The sequence below is a fragment of the Pan paniscus genome, chromosome 17 (genome assembly GCF_029289425.2).
Source record: "Pan paniscus chromosome 17, NHGRI_mPanPan1-v2.0_pri, whole genome shotgun sequence".
Lineage (NCBI taxonomy): Eukaryota > Metazoa > Chordata > Mammalia > Primates > Hominidae > Pan > Pan paniscus.
The window spans coordinates 43684744-43708069 of NC_073266.2; the positions used below are offsets into that span (position 1 = coordinate 43684744).

Here is a 23326-nt window from a genome sequence, read left to right on the forward strand (position 1 = left end):
CTTGTTTTCAGCCTGAAGAACTTCATTTAGTGTTTTTTGTATGGAGTATCTGCTACTAATGAATCTTCTCAGTTTAAATTAAAAAAAAATTTTTTTTCGAGACAAGGTCTTGCTCTGTTGCCTGTGCTGGAGTGCTGTGGTGTGATTATAGCTCACTGCAACCTTGAATTCTTGGGCTTGAGTGATCCACCTCAACCTCTCCAGTAGCTGGGATTACAGGTGTGCGCCACCACACTGGGCTACCTTTTAATTTTTTTTTTTTTTTTTTTTAGAGATGGAGTCTTGCTTTGTTGTCCAGTCTGGTCTCAAACTCTTGGACTTAAGCAGTCCTCCTGCTTCAGCCTTCCAAAGTGCTGGGATTACAAGTCACTGTGCCAGCCTGTTTTTAAATTTTAAATGTCTTTGCCTTCCTTTTTTCTTTGTTTTTGAACATTTTTACTACCATGTGTCTTGGTGTGGGGCTCTCTTTGCATTTAGCTTACTTGGGGTTTCTTGAGCTACCTTGATGTCTGGATTATTTTCCTCCAAATTTGGGAAGCTTTCAGCTGTTATTTCTTTGATTTTTTTTTTTTCTGTTCCTTTCTCTCTCCCCTCTCTTTCTGGTACTAACATTATGCCTATGTTGGTGTCTTTAATGGTGTTCCATGTTTTCTGAGAATCTGTTTATTTTTCTTCTTTTTTTTAATTATACTTTAAGTTCTAGGGTACATGTACACAACATGCAGGTTTGTTACATATGTATACATGTGCCATGTTGGTGTGCTGCACCCATTAACTCATCATTTACATTAGGTATATCTCCTAATGCATCCCTTCCCCCTCCTCCCACCCCATGACAGGCCCCAGTGTGTGATGTTCCCCACCCTGTGTCCAAGTGTTCTCATTGTTCAATTCCCACCTATGAGTGAGAACATGCGGTGTTTGGTTTTTTGTCCTTACAATAGTTTGCTGAGAATGATGGTTTCCAGCTTCATCCATGTCCCTACAAAGGACATGAACTCATCCTTTTTTATGGCTGCATAGTATTCCATAGTGTATATGTGCCACATTTTCTTAATCCAGTCTATCACTGATGGACATTTGGGTTGGTTCCAAGTCTTTGCTATTGTGAATAGTGCCACAATAAACATACGTGTGCATGCGCCTTTATAGCAGCATGATTTATAATCCTTTCGGTATATACGCAGTAATGGGATGGCTGGGTCAAATGGTATTTCTAGTTCTGGATCCTTGAGGAATTGCCACACTGTCTTCCACAATGGTTGAATTAGTTTACATTCCCACCAACAGTGTAAAAGTGTTCCTATTTCTCCACATCCTCTCCAGCACCTGTTGTTTCCTGACTTTTTAATGATTGCCATTCTAACTGGTGTGAGATGGTATCTCTTTGTGGTTTTGATTTGCATTTGTCTGATGGCCAGTGATGATGAGCATTTTTTCATGTGTCTTTTGGCTGCATAAATGTCTTCTTTTGAGAAGTGTCTGTTCATATCCTTCACCCACTTTTCGATGGGGTTTGTTTTTTTCTTGTAAATTTGTTTGAGTTCTCTGTAGATTCTGGATATTAGCCCTTTGTCAGATGGGTAGATTGCAAAAATTTTCTCCCACTCTGTAGGTTGCCTGTTCACTCTGATGGTAGTTTCTTACGCTGTGCAGAAGCTCTTTAGTTTAATGAGATCCCATTTGTCAATTTTGGCTTTTGTTGCCATTGCTTTTGGTGTTTTAGTCATGAAGTCCTTGCCCATGCCTATGTCCTGAATGGTATTGCCTAGGTTTTCTTCTAGGGTTTTTCTGGTTTTAGGTCTGACATGTAAGTCTTTAATCCATCTTGAATTAAGTTTTGTATAAGGTATAAGGAAGGGATCCAGTTTCAGCTTTCTACATATGGCTAGCCAGTTTTCCCAGCACCATTTGTTAAATAGGGACTCCTTTCCCCATTTCTTGTTTTTGTCAGGTTTGTCAGAGATCAGATGGTTGTAGATGTGTGGTACTATTTCTGAGGGCTCTGTTCTGTTCCATTGGTCTATATTTTTCATCATTCTTTTTGTTCTTTGGATTACATAATTTCTATAGATTTATCTCCAAGTTTGCTGATCTTGGTCTTTTGCCAGTTTAGGTTTACTTTTGAATCTCTTGTGAATTTGTTACTGTAATGACAGAAGTTCCGTTTTTTAAAAATAATATCTATCTCTAGTGATATTCTAGGTGTATCACACCTTTCTTCTTTAAGTATGGTTCCTTTTATTCCTTTGAACATACTTATAATTGTTACTCTGACATTTATTAAATCTGACATCTAATCTGTCTCACAGGTGGTTTCTGTTGCCTGCTTTTCCCTCTGTGTTTATGTCACACTTTTCTGTTTCTTTACATGTCATAGCTTGTTGTTAACTATAGTGTAGCAACTCTTAATACTGGTCCCCACTCCCTTGGGTGTGTTACTGTTTTTTGATTTTTAAAAAAGGTCTGGCTAGACTGTTTTAGTGAGGTCTCCTTTTGCTACAATAAGCAGCTGCTGATGTTACTTTTTAGAGGGCATATCCTTGAACATGAGCACTGTCATCTTTAGCAGGACTCTGTCTCTGCCTCATCTCTCTGTTAAGCTGTCTGCTTATGCTGGTATCACAACTGGCTGTTAGGATCCACTCATTGCCAGCTGATTGCCCTATTGTTTTCAACAATGCCCTAGAGCCTAACTTGTTCCACAGTCTGATCCAATTAAATTTGGGCTCCTTTACAGAGATAATTTTTTAGGCCAGTGTTTGAGGTTTGTTCTGACCCAAGGAGGACCCTTAGTTGTCTCTTTGGTTTTCTTTGGTAAACTAGTAGACTTATGGTTTAGCTTGTATCTCTCATGAAGCTACCAGCCTCCTCTTAATTGCTACTTTGTATTTGAGGGTGCCTTTAGCCTTGAACTTCTCCACTCTGTTTCACGTAAAGACATTTCATTTAGGGAGATATTGGGAGCAGAGGTCGGGACTGTGGCTTTCTTCTCTCTGAGTGATATCCCTGCTCTAGGAACAAGGTACTGGGTGTGGGCAGTACTCAGGTCTTTTCTGCTCACCTCTCCCAACATGGAACACCTCCACCCTGTGAAAGAGCTGGGGTGAGACACTTGAGGTCCAAGTGTTCCCAGTGTGCTGTCCTTGAAGTACAGATTTCCTTTTATGAATGGGAATGGGTGAAAGAAGGGAGACTTGAACCCTAAGATGCACCTGTCTCAAGTTTATCCTCTTCAATATGTAGCTGGGATGGGGGGTGAGGATTGAGGGTAGATGAGAAATGCACGTGACTTCCTCCTCCCGGGAAGATACCATAGCCTTAGATTGGGAGGTTAGGAGAGAGGGAGCCCTGTCTTCTTGGCCACACTCCCTGGAATGGAATTTCTGTCATGTTGAGCTGAGAAGGGAAAGAGAGGGGAGTTGGTTGCAGCAAATGCCACATATTCTTGCTATTCTTACTGAGTTTTAGCAGATCTCCAATAACTGTAGTCATTTTCTGCATGCCTTAGGACAGTTTCCAAACACTTTTTTTTTTTTTTTTTTTTTTGAGACAGAATCTCTCTGTGTTGCCCAGGCTGGAGTGCAGTGACGTGATCTCGGCTTACTGTAACCACCGCCTCCCAGTTTCAAGCGATTCTTGTGCTTCAGCCTCCTGAGTTACTACTCAGGATTACAGGTGCCTGCCACCACCCTCCACTAATTTTTGTATTTTTTTAGTAGAGACGGGGATTCACCCTGTTGGCCAGGCTTGTCTCAAACTCCTGGCCTCAAGTGATCTGCCTGCCTTGGCCTCCCAAAGTGCTGGGTTTACAAGTGTGAGCTACCATACCTGACCGGTTTCCAAAAACTTTGAATGATTGTTTTATAAAAATAATTTTCACCAGTTATGCCTATTTTACTGGGGAACAGAGTTGTAGAGATCCTCTTGCCACCATCTGAAAGTGGAACTCCAGCTGTGAATATTTTTGTCTATGCCTCCTTTTGACACAAAAGACTTTTTTTTTTTTAAAAGAGATTTTATTTAGAGGCAGTGTTGTGCTCTGTCACCTAGGCGAAAGTGCAGTGGCACCATCATAGCTCACTACAGCCTTGAACTTTTGGGCTCAAGTGAGCCTCCCACCTCAGTCTCTTGAGTAGCTTGGACTACAGGCACATGCCCACTGCATTTGGCTAATTAAAAAATTGTTTTTGTAGAGACAGGGTCTCACTTTGTTGCTGAGGGTAGTCTCAAACCCCAGGTCTCAAGAGATCCTCCTGCCTTAGCCTGCCAAAGTGTTGGGATTACAGGCGTGAGCCACCATGCCTGGCCAAGAATTACTTTAGGCTAGAAATACTGAGTTACAGGATATGCAAATGGAAATAAATTTGATGTAAAGTTGAAGAAAGTAGTTAGTTGTACTAAATTGTACTACCACCACCAAGATGTTAGAATTCCGTTGATACACTTTTCTCTAACCCTTGGTATTGTCATTGGTCATCTTAATCTTTGCTTGTCTATGTAGATATGAAGTGATATTTCACTGTGGTCTTAATTTACCTTTCCTTGTCCTTGGCCTCTGTGTTTCTTTTGTGCATTTTGGATACTCATCCTTTGAATATATGTGAACCAAAATTTTGCTTCATTTTATGGCGTGTCCTATTACCTGATGGTGTCTTTTGCTGAATAACAGTTTTTACTTTTAATGTAGTTGAGTTTATTCAACTTTAAGAAATTCTTCCCAACTTGGAAATTCTTCCCAACTTGGAAATTCTTTCCAAGTTCAGAAAGCCCTTTCTTTCTTTCGCTCTTTCTCTCTTTCTCTCTCTCTCTCTCTTTTTTGAGACAGGGTCTTGCTCTGTGTCCCAGGCTGGAGTGTAGATGCGATCATAGCTCATTGCAGCCTCGAGCTTGTGGGCTCAAGCTGTCCTCCTGCCTCAGCAGTTGTCCCAAGTAGCTGGGACTACGGGCTACAGGCATGCAGAAAGATAATTTTCTACATTGTCTAAGAGTTTAAAAATTTTTGCCTTTTACTTTTATATTCTTAATACACCTGGTTTTTGTGAATGTGTGTGAAATAGGCATCTGAAAGGTCTCCCCAAAAGAAAGAAGCTGAGGCAGAATTAATATAGAGAGTTTATTTGGGCCGAGGTTGAGTACAGCTGCCCAGGACACACAAATTGCCTTGGGGAGTGCCTTTGTAATAAACAGGTTTTTAAAAGCAGAAAAAGGATAAAGAGTGGGTTGATTAAAATATTATTTGTCAGCCGGGTGCAGTGGCTCACACCTGTAATCCCAGCACTTTGGGAGGCTGAGGTGGGAGGATCACCTGGAATCAGGGATTTGAGACCAGCCTGGCCAACATGGCAAAACCTCATCTCTACTAAAAATACAAAAAAATTAGCTGGGCATGGTGGTGCATGCCTGTAATCCCAGCTACTGGGGAGGGTGAGGCAGGAGAATCTCTTGAACCCAGGAGGCGGAGGTTGCAGTGAGCCAAGATCGTCTGGGCGGCAGAGCGAGACTCTGGCTCAAAAATAATGAAAATAAAAGAGTTATTTGTCAGGAATCCTCATTGGTTTACAGAAATAACATTGATTGGTTATAGATTGTTGAACTATAGAGTGTGGTTTATGTTATCTGGCATGTGGCATTGTTAGGTTACTTTAGAGCTACTTGTGGCTATAGCAAGCAGTTTCAAGAGAGGATTGATTACATAGCAAAGGAGAGTAAGACCTAATTGCTGTCTCATTTTAATGCCTCTCTGGGGGAGATAATTTTAAAGGGCTCACATTTACATATATTTTTCTTTCTCAAATTTTATCTTTTCCGTATAGATAGCTAATTGACCAGCCCCACTTACTGAATAGTCTCCTTTCCTCATAAGTCTACAGAGCCTTTTAGGAAAATGTGATATGATATATCTACATGAGTTGATTTGGGGGTTCTCTATTCTATTCCAGTGGTCAGGTTATTCAGTCTTATGCTGTTAACTACACCATCTTAATTACTGTAGCTTTATAGATAGTTTTGATGTCATGAAGGAAAAGTGTTTTGCTTTCTTCAGGAGCATCTCATTATATTCATAGATTTTAAATTTTTAAATAGCTTGGAGTAAAAACATTTGTTCATCTTTGTATATAAGTAGCAGACATGAAATTCAGTATGTATTGAAGACATCTTTTTAAAGTGTTGAAAGAAATGGGAGAAGAAAATATGTGATGGTTATGCTGTATTTAGTGGCTCAGAGGTCACTTTTTTTTTCTTTTTTAAATATAGGAACCGTTTTGATTAAAAGTAACAGTGGTCCGTTGATGTTGGTATCTCCTCAGCAAACTGTAACAAGAGCCGAGACCACAAGTAACATAACCTCAAGGCCAGCAGTACCAGCGAATCCTCAAACAGTCAAAATCTGTACAGTGCCGGTAATATACCTTAAATATTTTTCATCTTTCTTTGTTTGTCAGCTATAATTTTCATATAAATGTTGTGTATATGTTTGCTAGTAAAAAATAATGTAAGACATGATTCTATTCAGCTTTTTAGGTCAGCTTGCCTTGAATATGTCAATTTAATAAAGATTTTTGGCTTTGTCCTCTGATAATTGCCAAAATAGTAAATTCAGTCTTCAGATTTTATGTCCTCAAAGGAATGTTCAGAGGGCTATCTGCATCTTTTTTGAGACAGGATCTCACTCTCTCTCCCAGGCTGGAGTACAATTGCGTGAACATGGCTCACTTGGTTCACTGCAGCCTCAAGCTCCCGAGCTCAGGTGATCCTCCTGCCTCAGGCTCGCATATAGCTGGGACCACAACTGCATACCACCATGCCCGACTAATTTTATTTTTTGCACAGATAGCATGTCGCTTTGTTGCTCAGGCTGGTCTTGAATTCTTGGGCTCATGACAGTCCTCTTAGCCTCCCAAAGTGCTGGGATTATAGGTGTGAGCCACTGCACCTGGCCTATTTGCATCTTAAATGGAAAGAATATAATAATTCTGCCTCCCGAGTAGCTGGGATTACAGGCGCCCACTGCCATGCCTAGCTAATTTTTGTGTTTATTTAGTAGAGACACGGTTTTGCCATGCTAGCCAGGCTGGTTTTGAACTCCTGACTTCAGGTGATCTGCCTGCCTCCGCCTCGCGAAGTGTTGGGATTACAGGCGTGAGCCACTGCACTTGACCAGTTCTGCTTTAATTTTAATTTTTGGTAAAATAGTAATATTCTTTTTTTGTTTTTTGAGATGGAGTTTTGCTCTTGTTACCCAGGCTGGAGTGCAATGGTATGATCTTGGCTCACCGCAACCTCTGCCTCCCAGGTACAAGTGATTCTCCTGCCTCAGCCTCCTGAGTAGCTGGGATTACAGGCATGTGCTACCACGCCCGGCTCATTTTGTATTTTTAGTAGAGATGGGGTTTCTCCATGTTGGTCAGGCTGGTCTCGAACTCTTGACCTCAGGTGATCCGCCCACCTTGGCCTCCCAAAGTGCTGGGATTACAGGCTGAGTCACTGTACCCAGCCTATAGTATTCATTTTTATTTGTATCTTACAGAAATTATCTTTAAGAAATACAGAAATCTGCTGCATTTCATTAACTTGGCATTGTTAGAATGACCTATTTTACATCCATGGTGATCTTTCTAGATAACTGAAGCTTATCTTGTTTGATAGAGTTAAAAATATTTTTATGGGGCTGTGCGCGGTGACTCACGCCTGTAATCCCAGCACTTTGGGAGGCTGAGGTGGGTGGATCACGAGGTCAGGAGATCGAGACCATCCTGGCTAACACGGTGAAACCCTGTCTCTACTAAAAATACAAAAAAATTAGCCTGACGTGGTGGCAGGCGCCTGTAGTCCCAGCTACGCGGGAGGCTGAGGCAGGAGAATGGCATGAACCCAGGAAGCGGAGCTTGCAGTGAGCCGAGATCGTGCCACCTCACTCCAGTCTGGGCGACAGAGCGAGACTCTGTCTCAAAACAAAACAAAACAAAACAAAAAAAACAAACAAAAATTATATATGTATATTTTTTAATGGGTATTTTATTTAAATAAAAATACTGAATGTAGTTTAGCATTTTCTTGATGACTCAGGCTCATTGTAATGACAGATTGCATTGTTTTTTATAATAATCATTCTCTGCCAGTGTTTTTCATTTTTGTGCCCTACTAATTTGATTCTAGGTCCTGAAACAGTCATTTTCTCTGTTACTGTATCTGTCAATAATAGCCACTCCTTCCCTTTCTAGTTTGGTTTAACTGCTGTGGGTTGAGAATGTAGATTAGCAGGTTTTTGTTTATAATTAAATATTACATAAGAATCTATTTTTTCTGTATGAACCAAAGAGTCAAGATTAAGATTTTAATGTTGAATACTGTAATATTTATTTAGTTTGAAATTTCAGATAAATGGGTTATTTATTGAATCAGTTGCCACCTTAGAAATATGAAATGAGTGTCATCTGGGCAGCTGACCAGTTAGGTTTATAGTATAGAATGTGCGTAAAACACATTAGGTTATAACTCCAGTCATAACAAATACATTTGCTGTCATAAAGTGTTCTAATGTTCACTGTAGTACTGATCTTAAATTACTAACGCTAATGACTTTGTGTTATCTTGCTCCCCTCCACCGCCAAGAACTCTAGCTCACAATTAATCAAGAAAGTGGCAGTGACACCTGTTAAAAAATTGGCACAAATAGGAACTACTGTGGTAACCACTGTTCCGAAGCCTTCCTCAGTACAAGTAAGTTGTGCTGGCCATTCGTGCACTCGTTGTTCTCTTAACTTTTTAAAAAATCATTTAGCTATCTCCTGTTAGATATATAAGTTACTGTGTGACATTGAAGATAGCAATTCAGTAATATATGATGGCACTTATCAAACTGGGAACTGTTGGAGGTATGGGAAACAAGATAAACATGGTGTACATTCTTGGAATACCAGTTTTACTTCAGTGTATTAAGTTAATACAAATCTGCCTAATAGCCATGTGTTGCAGTATCTGGAAGCAGGTTCTGAGATAAAATTTGGGATATGTAGGGATAAATACCCATGGAAGGAAAGGAGAGTAGATAAGGGTTTAAACTAGATGCAGGCCCAATAAAGCCTTAGCCATCCTAATGGAGAACTTTGGAGGATATATGGCCGGTCAGCATTGTCCCACTATGGGTTAACATGGTTGGCTGGGCCTTAATTCCTACTCTCTGTTCAGTCATTGGATGTGGACTTTCCTGGGAAAGTTACCTTTGGGCAAGGTGATCCTCTGCAGCTGAGGGAAGCCTGATGGAACTTGTAAATGGAGGCTGTCTAATATCATTCCTAGCAGCTAGCTAGGACAGTACATATCACTCCTTGTCATGGTTCATCACAGGCTACTCCTTGCATCACTTGTATGTGTTTCCTCATACATGTTGGAGATCAGCTGTTCTGGGATTCTCATGGTTTTCGTCTTTGGGGAAACAAAGAGGAGGTTAATACGATGAACTACAGTCCCCACTGCTGCAGCTGGTTTCTGGTGGCACCTGATATTAATTATTTCCCTCTTCCACTGTGCCTTCCTAGATTCCCTTCCCCTCAACTACCAACTATACTGGTCTTTGTTAACTTAAATGATAACATGACCAGACCCTCATCCCTGAGGGACCTGTGGTCTTAATAACCATGTTCATTTGAGGTCAGGGTTGCTACGGTTGTCTATTTATCATCACAATTGGGCAAGGAAATACAAGGAGGCATTTAAGTGAATCACCTGAATCACGTGGATTTGCCACACATACTTCTTTTTGCCTCCATTGCGTAATAGCAACCCTACCTCCTCCAGATGATGGGAGTCGATTACTCTTCCTAAGATAATTACTCCTGTCTTTCCTGCTGGATCATGGTTACAAGGAACCATAGTGCAGCCATAGTGTCTATTTTATTTTATTTATTTTTTATTTTGTTTTGTTTTATTTTATTTTTGAAGACAGAGTCTCACTCTATCACCTAGGCTGGAGCGCTGTGGTGCGATCTTGGCTCACTGCAACCCCTACTCCCTGGGTTCCAGTGATTCTCCTGCCTCAGCCTCCCAAGTAGCTGGGATTACAGGTGTGTGCCACCATGCCCAGCTGATTTTTTGTATTTTTAGTAGGGATGGGGTTTCACCATGTTGGCCAGGCTGGTCTCGAACTCTTGACCAAGTAATCCGCCTACCTCAGCCTCCAAAAGTCCTGGGATTACAGGCATGAGCCACCGCACCCGACTCTTAGTGTCTGTTCTTAGTGTCTATTTACAGGAACTCTTGCTTTGTCCTCTGGTAGAGGTGTTTGCTTCCTGTGGGCAGAAATGGGAAACACAAAGTCCTCCAGTGAGTGTTTGTTGTGAGTGATGGTAAGTGGGGGCCATTCATGCTTCTTCTCCTTGATTCCTTGATCTATGGGTTTGTCCTGTTGGGGACATAGTACCATATGGAAATTTTTGATTCAATGAGTATGCTGAGTCTTGGAGGATGGAATCCCATACTCATAGAGTATTGCCTCTATGTTTGTACTTCACCTGTACCTCTTGCTGGCTGTTCTAATATTTTACTAGACTCCTAGTTTCCGAGTCAAGACATATGTGATAAAACCAGTGGATCTGATAGTCCTGGGACTATGCATCTTCTTGGAGCATGCTATGTGGAATCCCATGCTAGTAGATCAGACCTTCTTTTGGTGTTCCAAACTTGAACCATACTGCTCACGTTCTTTTCATCTAACAGAAATGATGAGCAGTGAATCTGATTTTAAACATAATATTTTTCTACTAATACCATTTGTTGTCACTTAACATGCTTGACACTTTTTTAGGTGCCTTACATTCATCATCTCGTTTCATCCTTGTGACTATACTATAAGGAAGTGTTATCTCTATTTTATATGAGAGGTTAAGAAGCTTGCTTGATTTCTGCTAGTATGTGGCAGAGTGAGGATTTGAGCCTTTATCTGACTCTGGAAACTGTTCTTAATGACCTATGTACTGATTATCTCAAAACCTACTGTATTTTTTTCCTTAGGATAAATTCTAAGGAGATTATTGGGCCAAAGAATATAAATTTAGGCCTATTGATAGCTACTATCATATTGTTTTATGAAGAAGTTAACCACTTTAGACTATCAGTACTTCGAGTATATCAGTTTTTCATTGGATATAGTTCTTAAAGATTGAGTACATAAATAACACCACAGGTTAAAAAAATATATTGCGGAGAGAAAACATACTTAGCAACATGATCTTAGATACTTAAGACTGCCGTTTGTACATTATGGCTCTTCAGGACACAGAGAGCAAATTATGTTGTGCTGGGATAACTGAAGGAACTCCACTACACTACTTCTTCAGGGCCCTTTTGGGAGCCAGTTTAGTGGTAAAGTGAGTTTCTTGGATATTACTTCTTAGAGTGTATTGGGGATTCTCCACATCCATGGGCTTTAATTTGTCCCCTGCCAGCTACAGCCACAATTCTATTTCTGTGCTCTCTGAATATTCGTTGAAGTCTTAATAGTTCTAGAACATGAAAGCTTGTGTTCATTTACTTAGTAATCATAGCCAGTGATCACTAATTATATTTGTAATTTTTAAAAAAATTACTTTATTTAAAAAATAGAGATGAGGTCTTACTCTGTTGCCCAGGCTGTTCTTGAACTCCTGGGGTTCAAGCAAATCCTCCCGCCTCTGCCTTGCAAAATGCTGGGATTATAGGCATCAGCCATTGCACCCAGCCTTTATTAGTAGTTTTTATAAAAGAGACAACCTGGAGCCTGTGAATTCAGGTGAAGGGGAAAATCTTTACTAAGCTTAAACTAAAACTTAGAGTTTCTTGCAACTATGAATGTAGACTTCAAACTATGGAACCCTTTTGAGGGGGAAAATCTTTACTAAGCTTAAACTAAAACTTAGAATTTCTTTCAGCTACAAATGTAGGCTTCAAACTACAGAACCATGGAGTATTACATTGTGTTAGTACATATCTGTGACTTTGTCACAATAGAAATAATTGAAATTTGTATGTTTCCTCATGTTTGTAGTTATTTTAAAATGCTCATGTTAATCTGTCATTGATATTTTTGTGTGGACCATTTATTTTTCTTAGCTAATTTAGGTTGATGCATATTTTAAGTTGGGCTACTCCTTAGTGGTAGCCTAGAACAGTGGAATTAGTAAAGAATGAAGTTAATGATATCTGTCCACTTTAAGGGATAAGCATCTCAGTTTTAGGCATGGAAATAAGGAGCTAGAACTTAAAAATGAGAGAAGATACAACTCCTTGTACTTGATTGTCAGACTGTAAATGCAAATGTGTGTGTTAAGAAATTTTGAAAGTATTTTCCTATTAGGCTTAGTCTGATAAATATAACACAAGAACTAGTTAGAAATCTTGTGTTCACTTTTACCTTGTATTTGATGAAGATGTAGTTTGGCCCATTGTTAGATTGGAATCTAATGTGCAAATGACTAGTATTTCTAATTAAATGTGAATAAACCTAAAGCAATTGCTGTTTCAGACAGGTACAGAAAATGACCCTCCTTGAAATGCTATTTCATCTTCTAAATTTCCATACAACTCATTTTATTGGCTCTGTGTAGAATTGGTTTTCACACATTTATTTCACATATACTTCAGTCCGTTTTCCTCCTGTCCTCAAGACATGCCTAGTCAGTCAGTGCAGCCTTGAAAAGCATTGAAGTTACCATTGGCTGGTCTGTTGAGTCAAAGGCAGAGTTGTGATTGAGTTTAAGACACTTTGGGCCAGGCATGGTGAGTCACACCTGTAATCCCAGCACTTTGGGAGGCCTAGGCGGGTGGATCACCTGAGGTCAGGAGTTTGAGACCAGCTTGGCCAACATGGTGAAACCCTGTCTCTACTAAACATTCAAAAATGAGCCGGGTGGTATGGTGGGGGGCGGCTCTCATCCCAGCTACTCAGGAGGCTGAGGCAGGAGAATCACTTGAACCCAGGAGGTGGAGATTGCAGTGAGCCGAGATCGCACCACTGCACTCCAGCCTGGGGGACAGAGCCAGACTCCGTCTCAAAAAAAAAAAAAAGACACTTTTAAGGGTGAGGGGGAATGGAATTTATTAGGCGAAAAGAAAAAAAAAACTCAGCAAAGCCAGAGGGGTTCCCGTTAGCAGGCCCCCATCTCACAAATTGAATCTCGGGTCACCACACAGGAACAGGAGAGGCCAGGCTCCTCCCCCTTGCAAAGGGCCTGATCTTCCCGAGGCTCCACCCCTCCTCCTCCCAGTGGGCAGGCGCGTGGGGGATTCTTCTGGAACCTTTCCCCTAATCTTCCGGTTGCGTCTATCAAGATCATCAGGCATTAGATTCTCACGAGGAGAGTGCAGCTTAAATCACCTGCATGTGCAGTTCACGAGAAGGTTCATGCTGCTATGAGACTAATGGCACCGCTGACCTGACAGGAGGCAAAGCTCAGGCAGTAATGCTCACTTGCCTCCTCTGTGTGTCCATATTCCTGACAGGCCACAGACCTATACCCGCCCGCGGCACAGGGGTTGGGGACCCCTGTGGTAAGATACAAGTAGTAGCTATACTAGAAAGTGTTATGAAGGACAGATTTTTTTTTTTTTTACTGGAGACAGGATAAAACATTGACAAGGAAAATAGAATTCCATAAATGCCCCCTCTACTTATAAACGATAGGACGTTTTTCCTAAACTCACATTTCAGTTGGACCTTAGTTTGCTTCCTGAGGGAGGGGGACAGTACGCCCCCAAGGAACCTCTCCCATCAGTCCTCAGAGGTGATCATAACCACCAGCTAAAATTCCAGATTACACTTTCTTAAATATGGCAGTACATAGACTAAAGAAAGAGGCTTACTTACTGTATAGAAAACTAAAAATTTATTAGAAAATCTCCACAAGAATTCAGAAGAAACTGAGTGGTAGGTTGGAGAGCAGGACTAAAGATATGAAAAGGAGGGAGACTTCCTTTTGAATGTGCCTTTGAGGCTCTATCTATATTTAACAAAATTGTACTAACTTAGGTGTAATTTTTAATTTTATCTCTTTTGTTAAAAACTTTATTGTTCTAGTCCTCATCATTAATCAGTAATTTTAAAATCTTATTAAAGTTTTTGCCAGGTGAGTCTTTAAGTTTACTTTTCTTTTATTATCCTTATTCAATATTGAAATATGTTACAGACCTTTCTCATAAAATGAACTGAACAGCTTTCCCTATTCTGTTTTTCTAGAACATGTTGTATAAGACAGGAGTTATGCAAAAGTGTGGAAAAATCACATGGAAAATATCTGAGCCTGGAGACTTGAGGGAGGGAGGTCTTTTTGGGTATCATTTCAATGTCTTTAATTTGTCTATTCTAGTTTCTGTGTTTTGTGCTAATTTTGTCATTTCATGTTTTTCCAAAAACCCTTTTGGTTTTGTTTCAAATGTATTAGCATATGGTATTTAATATTTTTATTATGCATTATGAAATATACATGCAAACAAGACTACATGTGATATGTACACATATGTAATATGTACACATATGTAATATGTCTGCTGTTGAAAAAAATAATAGTAAAATGAAGGCCCATATACCCCAAACCCATGTTAGGGCCACCATGTGTCCCCACTCCTCTCCTTCTATCAATTCTCAGCATTTTAAATGTTCTTCCTGTTTGTAAAGAAAATTTTTTTCTAGAGACAGGGTCTTGTTAGGTTACCCAGACTGGTCTCGAACTCCTGTCCTCAAGCAATCCTCCTGGCTCAGCCTTCCAAAGTGCTGGTATTGTAAGTGTGAGCCACTGCACTTGTCCTTCTTCCCATTTTTTACCCTCAGAACATTCTTGTCTAATACATATTCCAGTCTCTCTAATGTGGGAGATTTTATTGTACATTCAAATTCACCTATCTTGACTATTATAGAAGGAAATTTTCTTGAAGGTGATTGCAACTTGACCTTTTTGTGTTGCATGCTTGTAGAACATAGACATTTAAATTAAATGATGGTGCATTGTTCAGTTTTCTGTGTGAATTGTATGTAAATACTATTCCTTATCCCTGATCCCCAAACTTTTATTATGTTCTGTAACTTTTAGTGTTTGTCTTTAAGATTGTTGCTTTATCTCAATGTGATTTTCTAAATTACTGCCTGACTTGTGATTACTTGTATGAGGTTTTTGTCCTGTAGGTGATGCTAGAGTCACACCTCATTTTGATAGAAGGTAGAGAAACAACTGAAATTCTTTTCAGTGTGAATATAAGATACCATGTTTTATAATATTCTTCATGCTTACTACTTTAATGGTCTACATAAAAGCAGTTTATCTAAATTTTAGATAATAAGTAGATTGCTCTGCTTGTTCTTAAGAAAAAGCAGAATATTCTATGTTCTTATAAAGACTTTCAGATACTTCTTGGAGTATTAATAATATTTTTTGAGGACTTATTTGCTTTAGCACTGTTTTTCACAAAAAATCCTAGGACAGCAGGTACCGTTGCAATCCCTATTTTTGCAGAGAGTAATCAGGATTAGCAAGATTAAGTAACTTGCCTGCAGTCAACACTTGGTAGGTGGTAATGAAATAGTAGATGGGGTGAGAATGAAACCCAGATCTGCTAGACTCAAGAGTTCCTAGAACTGTATTATATTGCCTTAGACTACTAGAGCATAACATAAAACCACAGATGTCAAAATTAACTTGTCTGATGAGTGTGAAATGAGGCACCCACTAATGTATCATAGTAATACATGCCTAAATATTTAATACCTTTAATTTCAGTCTGTGGCTGTGCCAACCAGTGTCGTCACAGTTACTCCTGGAAAGCCATTGAATACTGTAACTACCCTGAAGCCTTCAAGTTTGGGAGCATCATCCACTCCTTCAAATGAGCCCAATCTTAAAGCAGAGAACTCAGCAGCTGTTCAGATTAATCTTTCTCCGGTAAGCTCTTACTTGCACCTTATATAAATCTTGTTCCTTGCAAGTTCTTTTGAATTGTTTGCTCACTAACACTTGTGTTTTCTTATATTTACATTTTCATATTTAGACAATGCTAGAAAATGTGAAGAAATGCAAGAACTTCCTTGCAATGTTAATAAAACTAGCATGTAGTGGATCACAGTCCCCAGAAATGGGGCAAAATGTGAAGAAGCTGGTGGAACAACTTTTGGTAAGTAGTGCTATAAAATCCTGCAAATTCTGGGGGAATCCATATAACATGTTTTAATTGGGAAATGCATATTTTTAAATGGGATTTATTTTATTTATTTATTTATTTATTTATTTAATTTATGTTTTGAGACAGAGTCTCGCTCTGTTGCCCAAGCTGGAGTGCAGTGGCGTGATCTAGGCTGACTGCAACCTCTGCCTCCTGGGTTCAAATGATTCTCCTGCCTCAGCTTCCTGAGTAGCTGGGATTACAGGTGTGCATCACCACGCTCGGCTAATTTTTGTATTTTTAGTAGAGACGGGGTTTTGCCATGTTGGCCGGGCTGGTCTCAAACTCCTGGCCTCAAGTGATGCACTTGCCCTGACCTCCCAAAGTGTTGGGATTACAGGCGTGAACCACCAAGCCCGGCCTGAGATTTATTTTAAATGTAGTTCTTGATAAATTTTGTTTTTTGCTTCTTGAAAGCTTTGTAAAGACTATAAATCTTGGCTAGAAAAACCTATTGTATATTTCTTTTGAAAATTTACCTTTTTTAAAAAATTGTATATGTTTAAGGTATACAACATGATGTTTTGATATATATATTATTTCTGTACATCAGTCTTGCCTCCCTTACTCTACAAAGGGCCTTGGAGAGAAGGTTCATTATTTAGTCAATAGGAAATTGTTATTAGAATTATGAAATCTCTGCTGGGCACAGTGGCTCATGCCTGTAATCCCAGCACGTTGGGAGGCCGAGGCAGGTGGATCACCTGAGGTGAAGAGTTTGAGACCAGCCTGGCCAACATGGTGAAATCTCTTCTCTACTAAAAATATAAAAATTAGCCAGGTGTGGTGGCGCACGCCTGTAATCCCAGCTACTTGGAAGGCTGAGGCAGGAGAATGGCTTGAACCTGGGAGGCGGAGGTTGCGGTAAGCTGAGATTGCACCACTGTACTCTAGCCCGGGCAACAGAGCAAGACTCTGTCTCAAAAAAAAAAAAAGAAAAGAAAAGAAAAAAGAATTATGAAATCTCAGAAAGCCAGGCTATCAATAGATAATGAAATTCGGTTCTTATATGTCCAGATAGACACCAAGCTTTGGGACCACAGAAGTTAGTTAATGCTCTTAGGCCTCACTTTCCTTATCTATAAGATTCTCATCTTGCAGATGAGAATGTTAAACATGATGATCGTTGATGTTTATATGAGTGCCAAGATGCTGTGTCTTTTAGCTACCAAATTATATGCCTTTGGTTTCTTACATCCTCTTTCAGGTAAAATATGTAGGTGCACTAAAAAGAGTGAAGATAGAAGTTAGCAAATATTTCATATTATATGCTTAAGACATGCTGAGGATATAACAAACAAATGGATTTGGATTTTTTGAACTACTATAATATACAGATTTCTCTCACCACGTAATTAGAATTATATTTTTCACATAAAAATTGTCCCTTTTTCCAAGTATAAAATGTGTATATTTCAAATATTATACAGCAAAAACAAGCATAGTTTATAAATATTAAAATACCTTCTTTACTACTGTTTTTAATGCTGCCTGTAAGATGTTAGAGCACACTTGAAATGGTTAGTTTTTCATTTGGGAAGATGTTTTTATTACAGATGTCTAAAATACCTCATACCAACAAATTTTTAATTCAACTTTACGGGTGTCTTTTTAAAAGTAAACATTGAGCTTTTGATCTTCCCTTTTCAAGGTATGCTAGTTTTGAAAGGGGATATGATGACTTGTTTCTCTGAAATGGAGTACTCTAGATGAAGAGACCTGTTGGAAATGAACACGTATCCCATAAAATATTAAAGACTTTTTAACCACAAAACATATGTGTGAATTTTATGGACAGATAGAAACAGTTAGGAATTAATCAAATATTGCCTCTAGTTTTAAGATCTGTTTACTTTAGAACGACAAACAGCAGTTCTAAAACATTTTGGTTTTAGGATACCTTTGAATTCCTAAAACTTGAGGACTCCCCAAGGCATTTTGTTTTTTGTGGGGTTAACATTAAAACTGAAAAATGCTTAACTTTTTTTATTGAAAAAAATTTTTTTTGAGGTAGGGTCTTACTCTGTCACCCAGGCTGGAGTGCAGTGGCGTGAACAAGGCTCCCTGCTTTCTTGACCCTCCCGGGATCAAGCAATCCTCCCGCGTCAACCTCCCAGGTAACTGGGACCACTGACATGTGCCACCACACCTGGCTAATTTTTTGATTTTTTTTTGTAGAGACAGGGTCTTGCTATGTTGCTCAGGCTGATCTCAAACTCCTGAGCTCAAGTAATCATCCCACCTTGGCCTGGCGAAGTGCTAGGATTACAGGCATGAGCCACCGTGCCCAGCTTGTTTATTAACAAACAACAGTAAACCCATTAAATGTTAACACAACTGACATTTAAGTGAAAACCGAGTTTCAAAACAACAACAGAATTGAATGAGAAGAGTGGCATTGCTGTACCAATTTTGCAAATCTTAGTGGCTGACCTAATGGAAAACAGCTGGATTCTCATATCTTCTGCATTTAATCTGTTTTGTGATATGTTATTTTTTGGGGAGTATTTGGAGAATATCTGGTCTTGTGAAGAGAGGTGGTTGGAATAGTGATTATTTTTTTAAAAATAGCTTTTCTCCAGATCATGGTGGATATTCTTTAGAGTCTACTGGTTTATCCTGCATGCTGAATGGATCTTTTACCCACGTATGATTTTTGTAATGACATTCATTGTTCATTGGGAAAATACTGGTTCACTGAGTTATGCAGATCTTTCAAATGTTTCCAGATTTATTATTTAAGATATCAAAATAACATGCTCATTAAATTCACCAACCTTATTAGAAAATTCTTGTACCAGGAAGCTATCAAGCTCAGAATAGTTGTTACACATTTTTCAAAATTGTAATTTTGGCTGGAGAGCTTTAATTTTTATCATTAGCAACAAATGCTATCCATTGTTTTCTTTACTGTTAGTGGTTTAGTTTGTTGTTGAGAAAATATCTAACAAATACCCAAGTCTGAATAACCACAATTGCTTTGCCATTCTTTTCAGTAAAAATGGAAAAAAGTGGCTAGTTTAGCGACTCAATTACAGTGCTTTTCCTTGATCCTCTGACTTTGATCTGCAACAAAAATGCTCTATGTATGTTTCCTATTTGTTATACACAATATTAAAGAGGTATCTACTGAAGAGTTGAGATTTAGTAAAGTTAATTTTTACTGCTTCATCCAAGGATGTTTCAAAGTGAAATTGGGTCTATTTTTTTTATTTTTATTTTTTAGAGTAAGAGTCTTGCTCTCTTGCTCAGGCTGGAGTGCAGTGACATGATACTAGCTCACTGCAGCCTCAAACTTACGGGCTCAAGGGCTCCTTCCACTTCACCCTCCAAGTAGCTAGGACTAAGAGGTGTGTGCCACCATGCCCAGCTAGTTTTAAAATATTTTTTTGTAGTGACAGGGTTTCACTATGTTACCCAAGCTAGTCTCCCAACTCCTGGCCTCGAGCGATCCTGCACCCTTGGCCCGCCAAAGTACTGGGATTACAGGTGTGAGCCACTGTGCTTGGCCTTCTGTTTTTTTTTTTTTTTTTTCCTCCAAGCACATAGCACTGTAGAATGTGATGATGGCTGTTTCACTTTGCCATTGCCTTTCTTACCGGTAGTTTTACCCATTGTTGCCTTTGCACCATGTGTGCAAACATTAGCTTAGTGAAAAAGGCTTTCTCTCCAAGATGTTAGTATTAATGGAAAATAGATCACACATACCCCTGAAATGCTTAATAGTGTAAGCAATGTGTAAATGTTCCTCAGTTCTTTGGAACTGCTGTTATGGATTTACAATGTCATTCTGAAAATAGTCTTGCAGATTCATAGCCAACATCATATTGAATGGGCAAAAGCTCGAACCATTTCCCTTGAGAATTGGAACAAGACAAGGTCTCACCATTCCTATTTAACATAATATTGGAGGTTGTAGCCAGAGCAGTCAGGCAAGAGAAAGAAATAAAAGGCCTCCAAATAGGAAAAAAAAAGGAGTAAAACTCTGTCTTCACTGATGATGTGATTCTATGCCTAGAAAATCTTAAAGGCCAAAAGGCTTCTAGAACTGATAAACGACTTTAGTAAAGTTTCAGGGTACAAAATCAGTTTTCAGAAATCAGCATTTCTATACACCAAAAATGTTCTAGCTAAGAGCCAAATCAAGAGCACAGTCCCATTTACAATAGCCACACACACAAAAATGAAGTACCTAGGAATACAGCTAACCAAGGAGGTGAAAGATGTCTGCAAGGAGAAATACAAAACACTGTTGAAAATTCATGCTTATGGACTGAAAGAATTGATATCATTAAAATAGCCATACTGCCCAAAGCAATTGACAGATTCAATGTTACTCCTGTCAAACTACCAATGTCATTTTCCACAGAATTAGAGAAAACTCTTTTAAAATTCATATAGGACCAAAAAAGAGCCTGAATAGCCAAAACAATTAGAAGCAAAAAAAAAAAAAACAAAGCCAAGTGGCATCACATTACCTGACTTCAGACTATACTGTAAGGCTACAGTGATCCAAACAGCATGGCACTGATACAAAAACAGACACATAGACCAATTGAACAGAATAGAGAACCCAGAAATAAAGCTGCACACCTACAACTATCTGATCTTTGACATTGTCAACAAAAATAAGTAATGGGGCCTGGCCACAGTGGCTCACACCTTTTATAATCCTAGCACTTTGGGAGGCTGAGGCAGGTGGATCGCTTGCAGTCAGGAGATTCAGACCAGTATGGTCAACACGGCGAAACCCCATCTCTACTAAAAAAATACAAAAATTAGCTGGGTGTGGTGGCATATGCCTGTAGTCCCAGCTACTCAGGAGGCCGAGGCAGGGGAATTGCCTGAACCTGGGAGGGGGAGGTTGCAGTGGGCCAAGATCACGCCACTGCACTACAGCCTCGGTGACACAGTGAGACTCTATCTCAAAAAAAAAAAAAAGTAGTGGGGAAAGGACTGATTCTATACATGGTGCTGGGATAACTCATTATCTATGTGCGGAAGAATGAAACTGGACCCCTACTTTTCACCATATATAAAAATTAACTTGAGATGGATTAAAGATTTAAATGTAAGACCTCAAACTGTAAAAGTCCTAGAAGAAAACCCAGGAAATACCCTTCCTGACATCGGCCTTGGCAAAGAATTTATGGCAAACTCTCCAAAAGCAATTTCAACAAAAACAAAAATTGACAAGTGGAACCTAACTAAACTAAGGGCTTCTGCACAGCAGAAGATACTATCAACAGAGTAAACAGACCACCTACAGAATGGAAGAAAATATTTGCGAACTATATATCTGACAAAGGTCTAATATACAGAATCAATAAGGAACTTAAAAATCAACAAGAAAAAGCCCCATTAAAAGGTAAACAACATGAACAGACATTTCTGAAAAGAAGACATACAAGCAGCCAACAAACATGAAAAGATGCTCATCATCACTAATCATCAGAGAAATGCAAATCAGAACCACAATGAGATACCACTCATACTAGTCAAAATGTCTGTTACTAAGAAGTCAAAAAACACATGCTGGTGGGGCTGCAAAGAGAACAAACACTTATACGCTGTTGGTGGGAATGTAAATTAGTTTAGCTACCGTGGAAAGCGGTTTGAAGATTTCTTAAAGAACTAAAAATAGAACTACCATTTGACCCAGCAGTGCCATTACTGGGTATATATCCAAGGGAAAATAAATCATTCTATAAAAAAGACATATGCACTTGTATGTTTATCGCAGCACTACTCAAAACAGCCAAGACATGGAATCAGCAGAGGTGTTAATTGACAGTGGGTTGGATAAATAAAAAGTGGTACATATACACCATGGAATACTACACAACCATAAAAAAGAACAAGATCATGTTTTTTGTAGCAATGTGAATGGCCATTATCCTAAGCAAATTGGTGCAGGAGTAGAAAACCAGATACTACATGTTCTCACTTACAAGTGGGAGCTAAACATTAAGTACACTTGGACGTAAAGATGGGAACAATAGACACTGGGAACTACTAGAAAGTGGGAGTGAGGGGGTGTGTGGGCTGAAAAACTACCTCCTAGATAACTGTGCTCACTACCTGGGTGACGAGATCATCTGTACCCCAAACTTGTACTTGTACCTCTTGAATCTAAAATAAAAGCTGAATTTTTTTTTAAATCTAAGATCATAGTTACCTTTCCTTGAATGCTCCTTCCACAACTTCATGAAGAAGAAACCAGATGTTCTCTGTCACCGCACAATTATAATCTTTATTAAGTATATAATATGTCCTATTAGGCAAAATTTTTAAAACTATATTTTATACATTTGAAAAGAATAAGATAATTCAATCAGCTACATCTTACACATTATCACTGGCATCAAGTTATTTTGAAAGTACTTCTACTAATTCTGGAAATGTTGTCCCTGGCTCTTGTGTGCAAAGAACACCAGCAGGCTAGCAGATTAATTTCCAAATCGTTTTAGAGAACTTAAACCCTAAGGTCTCCAAACTGAGTAACTTCCTGTTCCCCACCCTAAGAAATTTAAGACACGCATGCCTTCAATTCTTAATTGTTCTTAACAGATTGTAATAATGTAGTATTACTCAGCCCATCAGCTCTACTCTTTGCTTCCTGTGATCTTTAAAACAAAAAAAATCACCCCTTCGGATAAACATCTCTATCATTTATGCTTACACATTTCATAGCTGGCATGAAGAAAAAAGCCTATATTTAATTGACTTTATCATTTGTGAAAAGTTTGCTATGTCTACAATCATGAATTATATACTTTGTCTCTTTTAAAAGATTTGTAGACTTAAAATTGTTTCTATTTCTCCCATCCCTCAGGATGCAAAAATCGAAGCAGAAGAATTTACTAGGAAACTGTATGTTGAACTCAAGTCTTCACCTCAGCCTCACCTGGTTCCTTTTCTTAAGGTAGAGTTATGTGTCACTTAGAAGAAATAATTTGGATTAGATTACTCTAAAATAATTAAAAATGGGAATATTTCAATATGACAGCAATTGAATGTGAAGATACTGACAGTGTGGGAGAAACCTCTGAGTGCTTTTGTAAGCTATAAAGCGTGTTCATAATATTATTTTAATTTGGGCACTTTGAAAAAAGAGAAGTAACATTTTATTCATGAACAT

General features: G+C 39.0%; 1 protein-coding gene across 2 annotated transcripts in view; it reads left to right on the forward strand.

Moving 5' to 3' along the window:
- TAF4B (TATA-box binding protein associated factor 4b) overlaps positions 1 to 23326 on the forward strand; it is a 167111-nt gene that overhangs the window by 31578 nt on the left and 112207 nt on the right. For both annotated transcript variants that reach the window (XM_003830272.6, XM_034943437.3), the window contains exons 2-6: positions 6259 to 6404; positions 8617 to 8724; positions 15747 to 15908; positions 16015 to 16137; positions 23021 to 23110. In XM_003830272.6, coding sequence (XP_003830320.1) covers positions 6259 to 6404; positions 8617 to 8724; positions 15747 to 15908; positions 16015 to 16137; positions 23021 to 23110 — 629 coding nt within the window. The remainder of the gene's footprint in view (positions 1 to 6258; positions 6405 to 8616; positions 8725 to 15746; positions 15909 to 16014; positions 16138 to 23020; positions 23111 to 23326) is intronic.